The sequence below is a fragment of the Schistocerca gregaria genome, chromosome 8, assembly GCF_023897955.1.
Source record: "Schistocerca gregaria isolate iqSchGreg1 chromosome 8, iqSchGreg1.2, whole genome shotgun sequence".
NCBI classification, from domain to species: domain Eukaryota; kingdom Metazoa; phylum Arthropoda; class Insecta; order Orthoptera; family Acrididae; genus Schistocerca; species Schistocerca gregaria.
Genome location: NC_064927.1, coordinates 504,890,655 through 504,913,128, shown reverse-complemented (window position 1 = coordinate 504,913,128; position 22,474 = coordinate 504,890,655). Strand labels below are relative to the sequence as shown.

General features: G+C 39.9%; 1 protein-coding gene across 2 annotated transcripts in view; it reads left to right on the top strand.

Annotated features, from left to right (window-relative positions):
* LOC126285002 (RING finger and transmembrane domain-containing protein 2) overlaps nucleotides 1–22,474 on the top strand; it is a 93,328-nt gene that overhangs the window by 21,591 nt on the left and 49,263 nt on the right. For both annotated transcript variants that reach the window (XM_049984299.1, XM_049984300.1), the window contains exons 2-3: nucleotides 12,131–12,475; nucleotides 20,954–21,070. In XM_049984299.1, the coding sequence (XP_049840256.1) occupies nucleotides 12,131–12,475; nucleotides 20,954–21,070 (462 nt within the window). The remainder of the gene's footprint in view (nucleotides 1–12,130; nucleotides 12,476–20,953; nucleotides 21,071–22,474) is intronic.

Sequence of the window (22,474 nt, the reverse complement as noted above, 5' to 3'; positions counted from 1 at the left end):
TGAGCACTATGAAGATGAAATTGCAAATGAAGTGAAGAATCAGGACCACAGTGTGACTATGAACTGAGTGAGGGAGATGAAGAAAAAGAGGAAGAAGAAAGAAATAAATTGTGTTCTTTGTAGCTAGGGGATGGAACAGTGAAATTGCAAATGAAATAATGAAGAGAGAACATAATGTAGGAAGTGTGTGTTGGGCAAATAGACAGCAGAGCAAAATGACTGAGTACTTCACTCCTAAATAAATAAATTTGGTGCATACTCGACATACTGCTCCATATACTGTATTCAGAGTGTATTAAGAGTGAATAATGTACATAAAATAAAAAAAAGGCTAAATAAATTTATTCATTTCCATTTGCCACCACAATAGACTGAAAATATGAATCTTGGTTACGATGACACTTGTTTATAACAACATAATTTTCCAGGTCTTTTGAATGTTGGTATAGCCAGTTTCCACTGTATTAACCACAAGCAACTGTTTTGATGTCTCGTTCAATGGAATTTGGAGTAGGCTTCAGCCAATTTGATTTTCAAACAAAATTGTCCCCTAGCCAACTTTGTGAACAACTTCCCTGGGACAAGGCAGGGGGTAACTATCAATGACTGACGGAGCATTAATAGTGACCTTGAGGTCTCCACTGAGCCAAAACAGAACAGCCAACTTCTTTATGATCACTAAGGGTATAGCCCATTCACATGAAGAAATCTGTCTAATCACTTCACTTAACCTGGTCACATAAAACTACTGGCACTGGCCGTAGCCGAAAAAAGCAAGGGCAGCTGGAGGGTTTGTTAGTGTTGTGTACTGTGAAATTGTTTGCACAGTCTAACCCTGGGACAAACAGATCTGAAAACTCAGAACACAAGGGTCCCAACTCACGATGAGACACCTTGACACCAGATGCACCACATCCACAATAGAAAAGTCAAAGCCAGGAAAGGCACCTAATACAAACAGATTTTCAGTACCCACATTGTTAATCCTTAACAGTGTAACCAAAACAGCCTAGCTGTGCTGGTACTACGAACAGCTGACAGCAAGGGGAAACTACAGCCGTAATTTTTCCCGAGGGCATGCAGCTTTACTGTACGATTAAATGATGATGGCGTCCTCTTGGGTAAAATATTCCGGAGGTAAAAAAGTCCCCCATTCGTATCTCCGGGCGGAGACTACTGAAGAGGATATCGTTATCAGGAGAAAGAAAGCTGGCGTTCTACGGATCGGAGTGTGGAATGTCAGATCCCTTAATCAAGCAGGTAGGATAGAAAATTTAAAAACGGAAATGGATAGGTTAAAGTTAGATATAGTGGGAATTAGCGAAGTTCGGTGGCAGGAGGAACGAGACTTTTGGTCTGCTGAATACAGGGTTATAAATACAAAATCAAATAGGGGTAATGCAGGAGTAGGTTTAATAATGAATAAAAAAATAGGAGTGCGGGTAAGCTACTACAAACAGCATAGTGAACGCATTATTGTAGTCAAGATAGACACAAAGCCCATGCCTACTACAGTGGTACAAGTTTATATGCCAACCAGCTCTGCAGAAGATGAAGAAATTGATGAAATGTATGATGATATCAAGCAAATTATTCAGGTAGTAAAGGGAGACAACATTTTTATAGTCATGGGTGACTGGAATTCGGTAGTAGGAAAAGGGAGAGAAGGAAACATAGTAGGTGAATATGGATTGGGGGGAAGAAATGAAAGAGGAAGCCGTCTGGTAGAATTTTGCACAGAGCATAACTTAATCATAGTTAACACTTGGTTCAAGAATCATAAAAGAAGGTTGTATACATGGAAGAACCCTGGAGATACTAAAAGGTATCAGATAGATTATATAATGGTAAGACAGAGATTTAGGAATCAGGTTTTAAATTGTAAGACATTTCCAGGGGCAGATGTGGACTCTGACCACAATCTATTGGTTATGAACTGTAGATTAAAACTGAAGAAACTACAAAAAGGTGCTAATTTAAGGCGATGGGACCTGAAACTGAAAGAACCAGAGGTTGTAGAGAGTTTCAGGGAGAGCATAAGGGAACAATTGACAGGTATGGAGTAAAGAAATACAGTAGAAGAAGAATAGGTAGCTCTGAGAGATGAAATGTGAAGGCAGCAGAAGATCAAGTAGGTAAAAAGACGAGGGCTAATAGAAATCCTTAGGTAACAGAAGAAATATTGAATTTATTTGATGAAAGGAGAAAATATAAAAATGCAGTAAATGAAGCAGGCAAAAAGGAATATAAACGTCTCAAAATGAGATCGACAGGAAGTGCAAAATGGCTAAGCAGGGATGGCTAGAGGACAAATGTAAGGATGTAGAGGCTTATCTCACTAGGGGTAAGATAGATACTGCCTACAGGAAAATTAAAGAGACCTTTGGAGATAAGAGAACCACTTGTATGAACATCAAGAGCTCAGATGGAAACCCAGTTCTAAGCAAAGAAGGGAAGGTGGAAAGGTGGAAGGACTATATAGAGGGTTTATATACAAGGGCGATGTACTTGAGGACAATATTATGGAAAACAGAAGAGGATCTAGATGAAGACGAAATAGGAGATAAGATACTGTGTGAAGGGTTTGACAGAGCACTGAAAGACCTGAGTCGAAACAAGGCCCCGGGAGTAGACAACGTTCCATTAGAACTCCTCACGGCCTTGGGAGAGCCAGTCATGACAAAACTCTACCATCTGGTCAGCAAGATGTATGAGACAAGCGAAATACCCTCAGATTTCAAGAAGAATATAATAATTCCAATCCCAAAGAAAGCAGGTGTTGACAGATGTGAAAATTTCTGAACTATCAGTTTAATAAGTCAGAGCTGCAAAATACTAATGCGAATTCTTTACAGACGAATGGAAAAACTGATAGAAGGGGACCTTGGGGAAGATCAGTTTGGATTCCGCAGAAATGTTGGAACACATGAGGCAATACTAACCTTACGACTTATCTTAGAAGAAAGATTAAGGAAAGGCAAACCTAAGTTTCTAGCATTTTTAGACTTAGAGAAAGCTTTTGACAATGTTAACTGGAATACTCTGTTTCAAATTCTGAAGGTGGCAGGGGTAAAATACAGAGAGCATAAGGCTATTTACAATTTGTACAGAAACCGGATGGCAGTTACAAGAGTCCAGGGGCATGAAAGGGAAGCAGTGGTTGGGAAGGGAGTGAGACAGGGTTATAGCCTCTCCCGATGTTATTCAATCTGTATATTGAGCAAGCAGTAAAGGAAACAAAAGAAAAGTTCGGAGCAGGTATTAAAATCTATGGAGAAGAAATAAAAGCTTTGAGGTTCGCCGATGACATTGTAATTTTGTCAGATATAGCAAAGGACTTGGAAGAGCAGTTGAACGGAATGGACAGTGTCTTGAAAGGAGGATATAAGATGAACATCAACAAAAGCAAAACGAGGATAATGGAATATAGTCAAATTAAATTGGGTGATGCTGAGGGAATTAGATTAGGAAATGAGACACTTAAAGTAGTAAAGGAGTTTTGGGGAGCAAAATAACTGATGATGGTCGAAGTAGAGAGGATATAAAATGTAGACTGGCAATGGCAAGGAAATCGTTTCTGAAGAAGAGAAATTTGTTAACATCGAATATAGATTTAAGTGTCAGGAAGTCATTTCTGAAAGTATTTGTATGGAGTGTAGCCATGTATGGAAGTGAAACATTGGCGATAACTAGTTTGGACAAGAAGAGAATAGAAGCTTTCGAAATGTGGTGCTACAGAAGAATGCTGAAGATTAGATGGATAGATCACATAACTAATGAGGAGGTATTGAATAGAATTGGGGAGAAGAGGAGTTTGTGGCACAACTTGACAAAAAGAAGGGACCGGTTGGTAGGACATGTTTTGAGGCATCAAGGGATCACAAATTTAGTATTGGAGGGCAGTGTGGAGGGTAAAAATTGTAGAGGGAGACCAAGATATGAATACAATACGCAGATTCAGAAGGGTGTAGGTTGCAGTAAGTACTGGGAGACGAAGAAGCTTGCACAGGATAGAGTAGCATGGAAGGCTGCATCAAGCCAGTCTCAGGACTGAAGTCTACAACAACAACAGCAGTGTAATGGGGCAGACAGCTGTCTTGTAAGTTTTTTTGGCTGTGAATTGGCTGAGAGGAGAAATCTGCTATTTGTTACAGCTTACCAACTGACACCCGATGCATGCCAACAATGGGGACCATAGCCTGACATATGTCTGAGAGTTGTGTATGCACACGGCAGCTCCCATGTCGACTTATAGGGTGAATGTCATATCCGTCACCCGCACTTCAATGAAAAGTTTGTTCTGGCAAGCAGACAGAGGTGACTGTAATGAAAAAATGGTTGTTGTTGTTGTTTTCAGTCAAGAGACTGGTTTGATGCAGCTCTCCATGCTACTCTATCATGTGCAAGCTTCTTCATCTCCCAGTACCTACTGCAACCTACATCATTCTGAATCTGTTTAGTGTATTCATCTCTTGGCCTCCCTCTACGATTTTTACCCTCCACGCTGCCCTCCAATACTAAATTGGTGATCCCTTGATGCCTCAGAATATACCCTACCAACCTATCCCTTCTTCTAGTCAAGTTGTGCCACAAACTTCTCTTCTCCCCAATCCGATTCAATACTTCCTCATTAATTCTGTGATCTATCCATCTAATCTTCAGCATTCTTCTGTAGTACCACATTTCGAAAGCTTCCATTCTCTTCTTGTCCAAACTATTTATCGTCCACGTTTCACTTCCATACATGGCTACACTCCATACAAATACTTTCAGAAATGATTTCCTGACACACAAATCTATACTCGATGTTAACAAATTTCTCTTCTTCAGAAGCGCTTTCCCTGCCATTTCCAGTCTACATTTTATATCCTCTCTACTTCAACCATCATCAGTTATTTTGCTCCCCAAATAGCAAAACACATTTACTACTTTCAGCGTCTCATTTCCTAATCTAATTCCCTCAGCATCACCCGACTTAATTTGACTACATTCCATTATCCTCATTTTGCTTTTGTTGATGTTCATCTTATATACTCCTCTCAAGACACTGTCCATTCCATTCAACTGCTCTTCCAAGTCCTTTGCTGTCTCTGACAGAATTACAATGTCATCGGCGAACCTCAAAGTTTTTATTTCTTCTCCATGGACTTTAATACCTACTCCGAATTTTTCTTTTGTTTCCTTTACTGCTTGCTCAATGTACAGATTGAATAACATCGGGGATAGGCTACAACCCTGTCTCACTCCCTTCCCAACCACTGCTTCCTTTCATGCCCCTCGACTCTTATAACTGCCATCTGGTTTCTGTACAAATTGTAAATAGCCTTTCGCTCCCTGTATTTTACCCCTGTCACTTTCAGAGTTTGAAAGAGAGTATTCCAGTCAACATTGTCAAAAGCTTTCTCTAAGTTTACAAATGCTAGAAACGTAGGTTTGCCTTTTCTTAATCTTTCTTCTAAGATAAGTCGTAAGGTCAGTATTGCCTCACGTGTTCCAACATTTCGACGGAATCCAAACTGATCATCCCAGAGGTTGGCTTTTACCATTTTTTCCATTCGTCTGTAAAGAATTCATGTTAGGATTTTGCAGTCATGGCTTGTTATACCGATAGTTCGGTAATTTTCACATCTGTCAACACCTGCTTTCTTTGGGATTGGAATTATTATCTTCATTTTGAAATCTGAGGGTATTTCATCTGTGTCATACATCTTGCTCCTAGATGGTAGAGTATTGTTAGGCCTGGCTCTCCCAAGGCTGTCAGTAGTTCTAATGGAACGTTCTCTACTCCCTGGGCCTTGTTTTGACTTAGATCTTTCAGTGCTCTGTCAAACTCTTCATGCAGTATCATATCTCCTATTTCATCTTTATCGACATTCTCTTCCATTTCTATAATATTGTCCTCAAGAACATCGCCCTTGTATAGACCCTCTATATACTGCTTCCACCTTACTGCTTTCCCTTCTTTGCATAGAACTGGGCTTCCATCTGAGCTCTTGATATTCATGCAAGTGGTTCTCTTTTCTCGAAAGGTCTCTTTAATTTTGTTGTAGGCAGTATCTATCTTACCCCTAGTGATATGCACCTCTACATCCATACATTTTTTCCTGCAGCCATCCCTGCTTAGCCATTTTGCACTTCCTGTGGATGTCATTTTTGAGACGTTTGTATTCCTTTTTGCCTGCTTCATTTACTGCATTTTTATATTTTCTCCTTTCATCAATTAAATTCAATATCTCATCTATTAGCTCTTGTCTTTTTACTTACTTGATTCTCTGCTACCTTCACTATTTCATCTCTCAAAGTTACCCATTCTTCTTCTACTGTATTTCTTTCCCCCATTCTTGTCAATCGTTCCCTAATGCTCTCCCTGAAACTCTGTACAACCTCTGGTTCTTTCAGTTTATCCAGGTCCCATCTCCTTAAATTAGCACCTTTTTGTAGTTTCTTCAGTTTTAATCTACAGTTCATAACCAATAGATTGTGGTCAGAGTCAACATCTGCCCCTGGAAATATCTTACAATTTAAAACCTCATTCCTAAATCACTGTCTTACCATTATATAATCTATCTGATACCTTTTAGTATCTCCAGGATTCTTCCATGTATACAACCTTCTTTTATGATTCTTGAACCAAGTGTTAGCTATGATTAGGTTATGCGCTGTGCAAAATTCTACCAGGTGGCTTCCTCTTTCGTTCCTTAGCCCCATTCCACATTCACCTGCTATGTTTCCTTCTCTTCTTTTTCCTACTATCGAGTTCCAGTCACCAATGACTATTAACTTTTTGTCTCCCTTCACTATCTGAATAATTTCTTTTAGCTCTTCATACATTTCATCAATCTCTTCATCTGCAGAGCTGTTGGCATATAAACTTGTACTACTGTAGTAGGCGTGGGCTTTGTGTCTATCTTGACTACAATAATGCGTTCACTATGCTGTTTGTAGTAGCTTACCCGCACTGCTATTTTTTTTTTATTCATTATTAAACCTACTCCTGCATTACCCCTATTTGATTTTGTATTTATAACCCTGTATTCACCTCACCAAAAGTCTTGTTCCTTCTGCCACCGAACTTCACTAATTCCCACTATATGTAACTTTAACCTATCCATTTCGCTTTTTAAATTTTCTAACCTACCTGCCCCATTAAGGGATATGACACTCCATGCTTCGATCCGTAGAATGCTAGTTTTCTTTCTCCTGATAACAACGTCCTCCTTTCTCCTGATAACAACGTCGTCCTGAGTAGTCCCCGCCCGGAGATCCGAATTGAGGACGATTTTACCTCCGGAATATTTTACCGTAGAGGACGCCATCATCATTTAACCATACAGTAAAGGTGCATGCCCTCGGGAAAAATTTCCCTTGCTTTGAGCCGTTCACAGTACTAGCACAGAAAGGCCGTTTTGGTTAGTGTTACAAGGCAAGATCAGTCAATCACCCAGACTGTTGCCCTACAACTACTGAAAAGGCTGCTGCCCCTCTTCAGGAACCACACATTTGTCTGGCCTCTTAACAGATACCCCTCCGTAGTGATTGCACCTACTTTACGGCCATCTATATTGCTGAGGCGCCCAAGCCTCCCCACCAACGGCAAGGTCCATGGTTCTTGGGGGGGGGGGGCTAATTTTATGAATATTTAAATCATTGATTCTTGCAATGACCCTTGGAGGGGGAGGGGAAGGGGGTGAGTGGGTTTGGTGGGAGGTAAAGAGTGGCATACTACTGCTATGTGACTTTTTTTGTCAATGAACCCACTGCTGGAATCAGACCGCCTGCTCATGCTGTTCAACGCAAGAGGGGCACAAAGGAAGTGGCATTAGCTGTTCCTGCTGCTGACAACATGTTATTCCGTGTCACCCTGGTTGGCTTCTTCTGTACTGCAGCTACCCCCTCTTTCCCCAATGTGTTAGCCTCCGTGCGCTAGGGGCTGCATGCTGTCAACAGTGGCGACATCATTCCAGGCCTCTAATTAGCAGCCCACACTGCAGGAGACATCAAGTGACTATCCCTTATTTAAAACCTCTCCTAACAAAGGGTCCTCAAACAGAATGGCACATTGGTGTACCTCCTTATCTGGGGCCAAACAAATTATTGCATCTGAGACTACGGTGTCTGCATGAGACTACTGAGACTTGACCTTGACCAACTGTCACTTATAGTTGAGGGCGTGAAACTCAGCTGCCCAAGCTCAGTACAATTTCTGTGGCTGTTTGCGACACTCATATGACTCATTTCTTCTAGTCCACAACATCAATGGTTAGAATAAACATATGTACTCTAATAATTTTATGTCCAAATGTGACTCACTTTGCAATTCTCAGCGTCAGTTTGCTGTAATTCATTTCCTACTGCTCTTCTTAGCTGTGTAGATGGGTTCACAGAAATATGGCTTTGTCAGCAATTTTTATAGGGAAAAGGGGATTATAGAAAATCAGATTGTAAGCTATAGCACAAGATTTAGGTTCAGATACCAGTGATGATGTGTGTTCACATACACGCAGGTTGTGAAGTGTAGAGAACAACAACAGGTTGTATTTAATACTTTTTCCGTATGTACTTTGTCCTGTGAGTGCAAGTATTGCATCATTTACAGCAGTAGTTCCTAACCTAGGGGTAAAATGAAATTTTTTTAGGGGTAAAAACAATAGGGCTCAACTGTGTTTCAGTCACAACACTAAATTATTTTTAAAAGATTGTTACTATTATCACCAGATCTTGAGAGTGTAGTACTGACTCCATTATTTACCAGTAATTACATTCTTTTATTTCAAATGCGAGTAGTAACATGTGACAGTGTGGCTGAGTTTATACCTTGTGAAATGAATGCATGGACATCTTATTCATATACTGACCCACTACAAATACCGTATAGTTTGTACGATCCATTTATGACAGTAAAATTGAAACACGTATATCACATATTCTTAAATATCTCATTAAAATGTCTTCACTGAGTTGTAGGTAGTTCCTGCAGTAGACAATAAATTGTTTCATTATTTGCTTTGCAATGGTAAACTTATCTGGTAACATGATACAACATGTAATGCTACTTCACTGCTGTAGGACCTAGACAGTATTATTATTATTATTATTATTATTATTATTATTGAGAGTGGTCAGATACAAAGTATTGGTGGCTCGAATTCTTCCAATTTCTGCTAGTTCAGGAATCCAGCAGTTAAGTGATTTACAACAATAAGTATAGTGTACACATCTGAACTTGGCACAGTTTGAAAGGCTGTGCCGTTGGGTCTCTGAGTGGTACAGAGGAATTCTACCCTCAGTATGGATACTTTTCTGAGGAGGAGTTGTAGGTAGCAGTTGCAATGCACTGAGAATTGCTTCAGCATTGCACGTAAAAATTATTGTTTTAAGTAAGCAGCACCAGTTCTCTAAATGACTCTTTAGTTCATGGTTTAGTGAGACACCTACAAAAATGGTATTATTTGTCGTTGTTGTTGTTGTTGTGGTCTTCAGTCCTGAAACTGGTTTGATGCAGCTCTCCATGCTACTCTATCCTGTGCAAGCTTCATCATCTCCCAGTACCTACTGCAACCTACATCCTTCTGAATCTGCTTAGTGTAGTCATCTCTTGGTCTCCCTCTACGATTTTTACCCTCCACGCTGCCCTCCAATACTAAATTGGTGATCCCTTGATGCCTCAGAACATATCCTACCAACCGATCCCTTCCTCTGGTCAAGTTGTGCCACAAACTTCTCTTCTCCCCAATCCGATTCAATACTTTCTCATTAGTTATGTGATCTACCCATCTAATCTTCAGCATTCTTCTGTAGCACCACATTTCGAAAGCTTCTATTCTCTTCTTGTCCAAACTATTTATAGTCCATGATTCACTTCCATACATGGCTACACTCCATACAAATACTTTCAGAAATGACTTCCTGACACTTAAATCTATACTCAATGTTAACAAACTTCTCTTCTTCAAAAACGCTTTTCTTGCCATTGCCAGTCTGCATTTTATATCCTCTCTACTTCGACCATCATCAGTTATTTTGCTCCCCAAATAGCAAAACTCCTTTATTACTTTAAGTGTCTCACTTCCTAATCTAATTCCCTCAGCATCACCCGACTTATTTGGACTACATTCCATTATCCTCGTTTTGCTTTTGTTGATGGTCATCTTATATTCTCCTTTCAAGACACTATCCATTCCGTTCAACTGCTCATCCAAGTCCTTTGCTGACTCTGACAGAATTATGATGTCATCGGCGAACCTCAAAGTTTTTATTTCTTCTCCATGGACTTTAATACCTACTCCGAATTTTTCTTTTGTTTCCTTCACAGCTTGCTCAATATACAGATTGAATAACATCGGGGATAGACTGCAGCCCTGTCTCACTCCCTTCCCCACCACTGCTTCCCTTTCACGCCCCTCGACTCTTATGACTGCCATCTGGTTTCTGTACAAATTGTAAATAGCCTTTCGCTCCCTGTATTTTACCCCTGCCACCTTCAGAATTTGAAAGAGTGTATTCCAGTCAACATTGTCAAAAGCTTTCTCTAAGTCTACAAATGCTAGAAACGTAGGTTTGCCCTTCCTTAATCCAGCTTCTAAGATAAGTCATAGGGTCAGTATTGCCTCACGTGTTCCAGCATTTCTACGGAATCCAAACTGATCTTCCCCGAGGTCGGCTTCTACTAGTTTTTCCATTCATCTGTAAAGAACTCGCGTTAGTATTTTGTAGCTGTGACTTGTTAAACTGATAGTTCGGTAATTTTCACATCTGTCAACACTTGCTTTCTTTGGGATTGGAATTATTATATTCTTCTTGAAGTCTGATGGTATTTCACCTGTCTCATACATCTTGCTCACCAGATGGTAGAGTTTTGTCAGGATTGGCGCTCCCAAGGCCATCAGTAGTTCCAATGGAATGTTGTCTACTCCGGGGGCCTTGTTTTGACTCAGGTCTTTCAGTGCTCTTATCAAACTCTTCACGCAGTATCGTATCCCCCATTCCATCTTCATCTACATCCTCTTCCATTTCCATAATATTGTCCTCAAGTACATCGCCCTTGTATAGACCCTCTATATACTCCTTCCACCGTTCTGCTTTCCCTTCTTTGCTTAGAACTGGGTTTCCATCTGAGCTCTTGATATTCATACACGTGGCTCTCTTCGCTCCAAAGGTCTCTTTAATTTTCCTGTAGGCAGTATCTATCTAACCCCTAGTGAGACAAGCCTCTACATCCTTACATTTGTCCTCTAGCCATCCCTGCTTAGCCATTTTGCACTTCCTGTGGATGTCATTTTTGAGACGTTTGTATTCCTTTTTGGCTGCTTCATTGACTGCATTTTTATATTTTCTCCTTTCATCAATTATATTCAATATTTCTTCTGTTACCCAAGGATTTCTACTAACCCTCGTCTTTTTACCTACTTGATCCTCTGCTGCCTTCACTACTTCATCCCTCAAAGCTACCCATTCTTCTTCTATTGTATTTCTTTCCCCCATTCCTGTCAATTGCTCCTTTATGCTCTCCTTGAAACTCCGTACAACCTCTGAATCTTTTAGTTTATCCAGGTCTCATCTCCTTACATTCCCACCTTTTTGCAGTTTCTTCAGTTTTAATTTACAGGTCATAACCAACAGATTGTGGTCAGAGTCCACATCTGCCCCTGGAAATGTCTTACAATTTAAAACCTGGTTCCTAAATCTCTGTTGTACCATTATATAATCTATCTGAAACCTGTCAGTATCTCCAGGCTTCTTCCATGTATACAGCCTTCTTTATTATTTATGATGTTGAGAATGGTTGGAGGGGGGGGGGGGGGGGGTGAATAGCTAACATCTGATTGCACATGGAAGTAATAGTTTCGAGACAGTTGGGAACCATTGATCTACAGGACAGCCCTACTTACCCGAGAAGTACAACACACATTGATCTCAACTTATGAGAATTATTCTTGGAGTAGTAGTTAACACAAAAAGGGCTATAACTGACTGTGAGGCTTTAAAACATCCAAAGAGAATTTAGCAGTGGATCATAAGTAGGGAAACTGTTTTACTATGCCAAGATAATATCACCAGAAATTTTGTGTTCTTACTGTATGTATTTTTATGTTCATTTGATTGTGATGAGATCGTATGTTTTCTTTTACAGGGGCCACAACAAGTACACCTCGACTTATCCGAGAAAACTTGCGTTCTGTATATGCTGAGCTGACACGTACAGCTCAAGAAGGTGGCCTGTCATCATGGCTCCATGGTCCTGGTGATAATGGTGAAGGAGTCAGTGCTATTCAGCAAAGACCACAGCCAGTAGTACAAAATGATCCCACGAACTCAACAGATAGTATTGCAATTTCCATTGATGTAGGTACCCCAAATGCAAGTCATATTGGCAGTGAACAGAACATCCCAGAGACTGGTGGCCATGTCCACACCCACATAAATAGTGGAAATAACAACAACAACAACAATAATAATAATAATAATATTGATGAAGGTGAGTGTTCTTTTAGCTAAGTGGAAAATAAATGTGCTCACTTTTTGTGTTGCCACTGTACTGTAAAATGCACAGTCCTCAATATGTGGAGCACTTTTGAATTATGTTTGGTTGAAAGCTACTTTAGTTTGGGAGCAATAATGACTGGAAGAACTTTAAAAATGGCTATCCATGCTTCTACTTCGCATGTTGGCGACAGCAGTGATAAATATTTAATATGATGGAGCAGAATGTGATTGATGTAACAATGACATGATATGCTATGCAGCACAAAAATAAATAAGATTGTAATGTTAAACAGTAGCTGTCAGTGTGTGCACAATTTCATTCTTGAGTAGAAACACATTGTTTGGTCTCCAAAAATAAAACTAACATCTTCCAACCAGTGTTACACTAAATGTCTCTCATCACAGTAAATAATTCGTCCCATCATCAGCTAGTTCAATAATTTGATGGTATGACCACCTCGAATTGGCAAGCAACAGAGAATCCCTGCAGGTCCTTCCATTTCTGCTGATTTTTAGTTTCCTGTGGCCATTTTAATCCAGCTGCCCCTCTTGACTCTCTGTCCCATCTGTCCAGTGGTCTTGCCCTGGGTCTTTTATGGTAAAGTGGGCTCCAATCTAGTACCTGTTTTGAGCATTTGCCATATTTTATTCATAGTCCAGCATTCTGATCCATAGGTCAGTACAACTTGTATATCATATATTTGCTTTGGCAGTTCCTTTCCAATTTCTAATTAAGCCCAATACACACTAATAAAATTTTGAACTGTTTTCTATTCTCTCTGAAATTTCATTCCTGAGCTTTCCATTCATGGTTAATTTACTTTCTAGATACTTAAAGCATCTACATCTTTACTAGTTTTTCCATTGCAACTTAATCATTCAGTTTTCTGTTTTCCTGCCAATTTTCGTTACTTCACTTTTTGTGGGCTTATTTCCATGCTTGCATTTTCAATTACTCTCTGCCAGTTGTTCTTCCAATTTCTGCTAATTTTCTCCCCAAATCATATTTCGGGCATATGCTACGATTTTCATATTGTCTGCTGTTGACCCTTCATAAATTTTCCTTATGATGTTGTCCATGACTATACTAAAAAGCACTGATGAGAGCACGCTTCCCTGCTAAGCCCCTGTGTCTGTTATAAACCATTATGATTTTTTGCTGTCTATTATAACACAGTTTAGGCATTTTTGTACATATTTCTGATTCTCAGTTGCATTTCTTTTGTCAGTTCCAGTCTGTTCAGACCTACCCGGATCTCTTCCCTTCCTTACAGTCTCATAAGTCTTTTTTATATCTATGAATGCAGCTTCAATATAACTCTCGTTTCTTTTCTACATCCTGTTTGTCTGTAAATGTGGCATCTGTAGTTGATCTCGCAGGTTGAAATCCTTGTTATTCTTCTCTTACCTGTGGTGCTATCTTGTCGTGATTTTCTGTATAATTACTTTTTCATAAATCTTCATGCTGGGGCACAGTAGTGTTGTTCCTCAGTGATTCTCAAAGAGTGCTTGTTACCCTTCTTAAGGATAGGTGCAATTACTCCCTTTGTCCAACTGTCGGGAATCTTTCCATATATCCATGCTATCCTCATTCAGTGCACCCACTGAATTCTGACAGGCCCTGCAGTTCTGATCATTTCCTGTGTAATGTCCAGAAGCTTTTCCATTTTTCATACTAGGTACAGAAAGCTGGTTGAAACCTGATAGCAGTGATATTTTTGGGAAAAATTTAAGTATATAGTGAACGGATAGGCTAATGGAAAATGGAGGTAGTGTACTTGTCACAGTAGACAAGAAACTCAGATCCACTGAGACAGAAATTGAAGTTGCATGTGAGATTGTTTGGGGAAGACTCAGTATCAGGGATGGGCATAAAATGGTAATTGGGTTTTTTTATCACCCACCAGACTCATCTCGTGATATAACCAAAAACTTGGGTAAAAACACAGTTCACTTGTATGTAAGATCCCCAATCATACTCTAATGATTGGTGGAGATTTTAATCATCCATCAATCCATTGAGAAAATTAAAGTTTTGTTAGTGGTAGATGTGATAAGACATGCTGTGAAACATTACTAAATGCCTTCTGAGGAAACTACTCAGAACAGATATTTCAGAACCCCACTCATGATGGAAATATATTGGCTGTAATGGCAACAAAGAGACCTGACATCTTTGAGGATGTCCACATTGAAACTGGTATCAGTGATCGTGTAGTGGTTGTGAAAACGGTGATTACCAAAGTACAAAGGATAACTAAAACAAGCAGAAAGATACTACAGTAAACTCGATAAAAAATCAGTAGGGTCATATCTTAATGATAAAATTGAAACTTTGAGCACAGGGCAGGAGCATGTAGAGGAACTATGGCTCAGGTTTAAATGAACAATTGACCATTCACTTTGTAGATAAAACCCAGTAAAACAGTTCATAATGGGGGGGAGACCCTTCATGGTATACAGCCAATGTAAAGAAACAGAGACCGTTGCATAATAAATGTAAAACAAAGCATAGGATTATAGACAGAGAGAGGCTGAGTAAAACACGTTTGGCTGTCAAGAGAGCAACGTATGAAGCCACAAAACTGAAAGAAATTCTAGTTTTGAACATGGCCGATAATGCAGCAACCGTAGACGAAATTTATAATATAACTTGAAAATACAGCTCTTCAGTTGCAATTGAAAATTTTTTACCTGTACAACCGAAGAGCCGTATCTTCAAGTTATAATATAAAAAGAAAGTCTAGTCATATGTAAAGACTATTGGCGGCTCCAAAGTCAATGTCCAATCCCTAGGGAATGAGACAGTAACTGAAATTGAAGATAGCAAAGCATAAGCTGAAATGCTTAATTCTGCTTTCAAATGTTCCTTTACAAAGAAAAGTCTTGGCGTATTGTTCCAATTTAATCCTCATACTGCTGAAAAGATTAGTGAAGTCAGTATTAGTGTCAGTGGTATTGAGAAAGAGCTGAAATTGCAAATATTGAAAAAAAGCTCCAGAGTTCGATGGAATCTCTATCAGCTTCTATACTGAATTTATTGCCGACTTAGTCCCTCTTCTAACTGTACTATATCGTAGATACCTCAAACAAAAAACAGTTCTCAGTAGTTGGAAGAAAGCACAGGTCACACCCGTCTACAAAAAGGGTAGAAGAAGTCAATTGCTATCCAACGTCCTTGACATCGGTTTGTTGTACCAATCTTAGAACATAATCTAAGCTCAAACAAAGTGAGTTATTTTGAACAGAATGTCCTCGTTAATGCCAACCAGCATGTATTCCAAAAACATCAATCATGTGAAACCCAACTCATATTTTTCTCACATGATGTACTGAAAACTTTGAATCAAGGCAGTCAGGTAGATGTAGTATTTCTTGGTTTCTGAAAAGCATTTGATTCATTACCACACCTGTGCTTATTTTCAAAAGTTTGATCTGATGGGGTATCAAGTAAAATTTGTGACTGGATTGAGGACATTTTGGTAGGGGGGACACAGCATGTTATCTCAGATAGAGAATCATCGCCAGACGTAAAATTAATTTCAGGTGTGCCCCAGGGAAGTGTGTTTTCTGGCCTCTCAACAGATACCCCTCAGTTGTGGTTGCACCTACGGTACGGCAGTCATAACATACGGTACGACAGTCATAACAGGTCTCTAACAAAAATCCATGCACACAACACACTAAGCGTTCGGTTATGACAATCTATATGGTTTCCCAATAGACAAAGGATCAAACCCTCACTGCTTTTATGTAATTATTTATATTGCTAGTTTGTCACAACATTGTAATTGCTATATATATATATATAAGAAAGAAACTTCCACATTGGAAAAATATATTAAAAACAAAGATTCCAAGACTTACCAAGTGGGAAAGTGCCGGTAGATAGGCACAATGAATAAAACACACAAACACACACACAGAATTTCGAGCTTCCGCAACCAGCGGCTGCTTCGTCAGGAAAGAGAGAAGGAAAAGGAAAGATGAAACGATGTGGGTTTTAAGAGAGAGGGTAAGGAGTCATTCCAATCCCGGGAGAGGAAAGACTTACCTTAGGGGAAAAAAGGATAGGTATATACTCGCGCACACACACACACACACACACACACACACAAGCAGACATATTTAAAGGCAAAGAGTATGGGCAGAGATGTAAGTCAAGGTGGAAGTGTGGAGGCAAAGATGTTGTTGAAAGACAGGTGAGGTCTGAGTGGCGGCAACTTGAAATTAGCGGAGATTGAGGCCTGGTGGATAACGAGAAGAGAGGATATATTGAAGGGCAAGTTCCCATCACCGTAGTTCGGATAGGTTGGTGTTAGTGGGAAGTATCCAGATAACCCGAAAGGTGTAACACTGTGCCAAGATGTGCTGGCCGTGCACCAAGGCATGTTCAGCCACAGGGTGATCCTCATTACCAACAAACACTGTCTGTCTGTGTCCATTCATGCGAATGGACAGTTTGTTGCTGGTCATTCCCACATAGAAAGCATCACAGTGTAGGCAGGTCAGTTGGTAAATCACGTGGGTGCTTTCACACGTGGCTCTGCCTTTGATTGTGTACACCTTCCGGGTTACAGGACTGGAGTAGGTGGTGGTGGGAGGGTGCATAGGACATACCTTGGTGCACGCCCAGCATATCTTGGCACAGTGTTACACCGTCCGAGTTATCTGGATACTTCCCACCAACACCAACCTATCCGAACTCCGGAGATGGGAACTTGCCCTTCAATATATCCTCTCTTCTCGTTATCCACCAGGCCTCAATCTCCGCTAATTTCAAGTTGCCGCCACTCATACCTTACCTGTCATTCAACATCATCTTTGCCTCCACACTTCCGCCTTGACTTACATCTCTGCCCATACTCTTTGCCTTTAAATATGTCTGTTTGTGTCTGTGTATGTATGGATGGATGTGTGTGTGTGTGTGTGTGTGTGTGTGTGTGTGTGTGTGTGTGTGTGTGTGTGTGTGTGTGTGGCGCGCGCGCGTGCGAGTATGTACCTATCCTTTTTTCCCCCTAAGGTAAGTCTTTCCGCTCCCGGGATTGGAATGACTCCTTACCCTCTCCCTTAAAACCCACATCCTTTCATCTTTCCTTTTCCTTCCCTCTTTCCTGACGAAGCAGCCGCTGGTTGCGAAAGCTCGAAATTCTGTGTGTGTGTTTGTGTGTTTTATTCATTGTGCCTATCTACCGGCGCTTTCCCGCTTGGTAAGTCTTATATTTTAAATTAGCTTTTATGTTATAAGGGGTCCCACTGCTGCTATAAGACATGTAATAAAATTATCTCCTTTATATGAGTATCAAAAACCATTTGCTTGACAGTTTTCATTTCTGTTCTATCAACTGTAGAGGTATGATAGGTTCTGACCCAGTGCTTGTGCAAAAACAGAATATAACTTGAGTGCAATGTATTTATTTGGGACATTGCTTTTATGCTTTAAAGAGAACACTGTTCCCTTATACCGAAGTTCTGTTTGTATCATATGATAAATTTTTCTATAAATAATAGGTGTGATAGTGGAGGTATCTACTAAGCTAGTGTATTTTGTCTCTATCCAACATATAATTTATTCTTTGTAATTTGTAACAGTAGTTTTCACTCATGAATGCGCTATACGATCTCTGCATCCACAATTTGCTTTTAAAACATTGTGCTTTCATAATTATGATGACTTTTTAATGTATATAAAGTGCTCTCATGTTCCAACGGGATAAATGAGATGTGTGTTTCATCACGTCGTTAAATACGATAAAAAATTTTTAATCTGCACATTTAGAAAAAAAAATATTTATAACACGTAATGAGTTTCATGGTATTTTGAAATGCTATATTGTGACATACATGGTATAATTACATTTATGTATTTGACTTATTGGTTTCAATGTAATATTTTACGTAAATTAAGAACCTTATATCTCTGACTCCCTATGCCAGTTGGCAGTTACTGTGTTATAACAAATTCTGTTATATTTGATGTTACGTTATTTGTGTATTTTTCTTCTTTTCTAGTCCTGTTATCTTACACAATATAACTTACTCTCTTGGTTTTTATTCTGACATGTTTTTTAAGTTGTTTGAAAATAACATGCCAGCATATGTTGGCAAGATGTGCATAACCCCCCTGTCTTTTTCTTGCTATGTGTTTTTTAATGTATAGTTTTAAAATTGAAATATTCAATTAATGATTTGTAAGTGCAAGTTGGTATTTGGTGGTAATCTCTTGGCAAATAAAGAATTGTTAAGTCTTCACGTGACACACGCCACATAGAGGGCGTTCCAAGACTGTCACACCGAGGTCTGCTGTATAGGTGATATAAACAGCGGCTTCACTTATAGAAATCGCTTCTCAGTTTTGGTTATTGATAACTTGATACCAGTGCCTGAGTTTAATGTGTACAGGTATGTTCTTTCCACCAGTTGGTTTATACTCAGGTGTATTTGTGGTTTTTATTTTTACTCACTGATCGCTATGTTAAAAAGTTATAAAATATTAACTTCCAGCACCGAAGATGATCACTATGTGATCGAAAATCGATTCTGCTATTAATAAAACATCAATATTACGACCAACACTGACCTTCCTTTTAATTTAACATATATGGTCGTTGGGCACACAGCACTCCATGGACTTGCCAATCAATAAAGAATTCGTGTTAGTATTTTGCAGCTGTAGCTTATTAAACTGATTGTTTGGTAATTATCACATCTGTCAACACCTGCTTTCTTTGGGATTGGAATTATTATATTCTTCTTGAAGTCTGAGGGTATTTCGCCTGTCTCATACATCTTGCTCACCAGATGGTAGAGTTTTGTCAGGACTGGCTCTCCCGAGGCTGTCAGTAGTTCTAATGGAATGTTGTCTACTCCAGGGGCCTTGTTTCGACTCAGGTCTTTCAGTGCTCTGTCAAACTCTTCACGCAGTATCGTATCTCCCATTTCATCTTCATCTACATCCTCTTCCATTTCCATAATATTGTCCTCAAGTACATCGCCCTTGTGTAGACCCTCTATATACTCCTTCCACCTTTCTGCTTTCCTTCCTTTGCTTAGAACTGGGTTTCCATCTGAGCTCTTGATATTCTACAAGTGGTTCTCTTTTCTCCAAACGTCTCTTTAATTTTCCTGTAAGCCGTATCTATCATATCCCTAGTGAGATAAGCCTCTACATCCTTACATTTGTCCTCTAGCCATCCCTGCTTAGCCATTTTGCACTTCCCGTCGATCTCATTTTTGAGACATTTGTATTCCTTTTCACCTGCTTCATGTACTGCGTTTTATATTCCCTCCTTTCATCAATGAAATTCAGTATCTATTCTTTTACCCAAGGATTTCTACTGACCCTTGTTTTTTTACGTACTTGATCCTCTGCTGCCTTCACTAATTCATCTCTGAAGGCTACCCATTCTTCTTATACTGTCTTTCTTTCCCCTGTTCTTGTCAATCATTTCCTAATGCTCTCTCTGAAGCACTCTTCAGCATCTGGTTCTGTCAGTTTATCCAGGTCCCATCTCCGTAAATTCACACCTTTTTGCAGTTTCTTCAGTTTTAATCTACAGTTCATAACCAATAGATTGTGGCCAATGTCCACCTCCAGGCCTCTTCCATGTATACAACCTTCTTTTATGATTCTTGAACCAAGTGTTAGCTATGATTAAGTTGTGCTCTGTGCAAAATTCTACCAGGCAGCTTCCCCTTTTGTTCCTTATCCTCAATCCATATTCACCGACTATATTTCCTTTTCTCACTTTTCCTACTCTGGTATTCCAGACACCCATGACTATTAAATTTTCATCTCCCCTGACTACCTGAATAATTTCTTTCATTGCATCATACATTTCTCCAATATCTTCATCTGCGGAGCTAGTTGGCATATAAACTTGTACTACTGTGGTACACCAGGGCTTTGTGTCTATCTTGGCTACAATAATGCGTTCACTATGCTGTTCATTAAGGGATCTGACATTCCACGCTCCGATTTGTAGTACACCAGTTTTCTTTCTCCTGATAACGATGTCCTCTTGAGTAGTCCCTTTCCGGAGATCCAAATGGGGAGACTATTTTACCTCCGGAATAACCATACAGTAAAGCTGCACAGCAAAGCTGCTTTGGTTGATATTACAAGGCCAGGTGAGTCAATCATCCAGACTGTTGCCCCTGCAAATAGGCTGCTGTCCCTCTTCAGGAACCACACGTTTGTCTGGCCTCTCAACAGATACCCCTCCATTGTAGTTGCACCTATGGTACCACCATCTGTATCGATGAGGCATGCAAGCCTCCCCACCAACACCAAGGTCCATGGTTCACGGGGGGTCTTCATTGTTTATAGTAATAAATTATGAACTGGGCTTCTTTGTTGATGCATTATTGTATTTTTAAAACTGTCTTCATTTGCTGTATTGTCACATTAGATTCATAAGATTGGAAAAATTTCTCCTACATTAACCCCCCCTCCCCCATTTTTTTCCAGGGCCTGCTGAAATATTGCGACAGAGTCCAGAAACAAGAGAGTTCCTATCCATTCTACAAAAATACATTCCATTTGTCCTGATACTCTGCGCAAAAGGATTATATGATCATCGAGCAGGTAATGCTTGGACTGCCGATAAAACATTATACGTTGAAATTTTATTGATCATGTCATTGTGTTTGTATTCACATATAGAATGTTTCTGTCATTATGATAAGCATTTTGTGTGTGTAAATATACTGAAAATAGTGTTAATGAAGACTTTTTTGCCAGTGGAATTTATTGTAATGTTGAAAAGATGAACAAGAGAATATAAATTCTGTTTGGCAGTGAAAGGATTAGAAAAGTTTAGAAGAAAATCTATATGCTATCAAATTGAGATGCTTGCTATGAATGGGGATGTAGTAATTATCCACAGGCTTGAGATCAACCACTAAGTGTTCCATCAGACTGTAGGCATCGCCCCCCTCCCCCCTTTTTTCCATTCAGAGCTTGAGGCTAGTGTTAATTTATGTACTGTAAACTAACTACTGCCACTTCGTTGTTTTGTTTACTATCCTTGTGAACTACATGCTTCCTAGTTTACTGCCAGGTATCTTCATATTTTATCCACTGTAAAAGATGCAATACAAGGGGAAGACAGGCACTTACATATAGAGGAATGGTGTACGGTGCTCAGAAACGTAATAGAAAATAATTAATACTAGCTTTTGAGCAGTGCTCTTTTTCTAGTAAGAGTACCCACAATCACACACAACCTTAGAGGCACCCAAAAATACACACTTGTGGTAGCAGCGATGCTGATTATTGAATATTGATTATCGAAAGTAGTTGTCTGCATAGGTGGAGGTGGAAAGTGGGTAGGGAAGGATGCATGAGGTAAGGACGGGGTAGCAGGTAGTGTGAGGCAGGTCATTCGCCAGGTGACTCGGAGCCTGCACGAAATGACAAAAAGCGCTCTGAGGGTAGTGCATGTAAGGGAAATAGAGAGGGGAGGAGAGGGAAAGGTGATGGTGAAGAGGGAGACAGGGGAAAGAATAAGGGGAATGGCTGTGAGCTGGGGAAATGGGGTCAGAGGCCTGGGGGGGGGGGGGGGGGGGGGGGGGGAGAGAGAGAGAGAGAGAGAGAGAGAGAGAGAGAGAGAGAGAGAAGTTGGGAGGGGGGGGGGGGGGAGAAGAGTAGTTCGAGAAGGAACAGCCTGCATAGTTCAGAGAAACTTGTGCTGGAAGAGAATATCCAATTGGTCCATGTAGTGAAGCAGCTGTTGAAAACATTTTTGTTGTGGTGCACATCATGTCGAGCAGCTAGATGCTAGAGTTAGTGGCTTGCCACATTTTGGCTGTGACCATTCATGCAAGTGGCGGACACATGATTACTTCTCATGCACACACAGATTGCTATGCAGTAATCACTTGTGCAAGTGTTGGAAGTGTCCACAGTAAGTAAGCCAGGAAAACTCCAAAAAATTATAAAAGAGAAAGCTGTGATGTGTAGACACCAGTTTATCATTTAGATGAATGA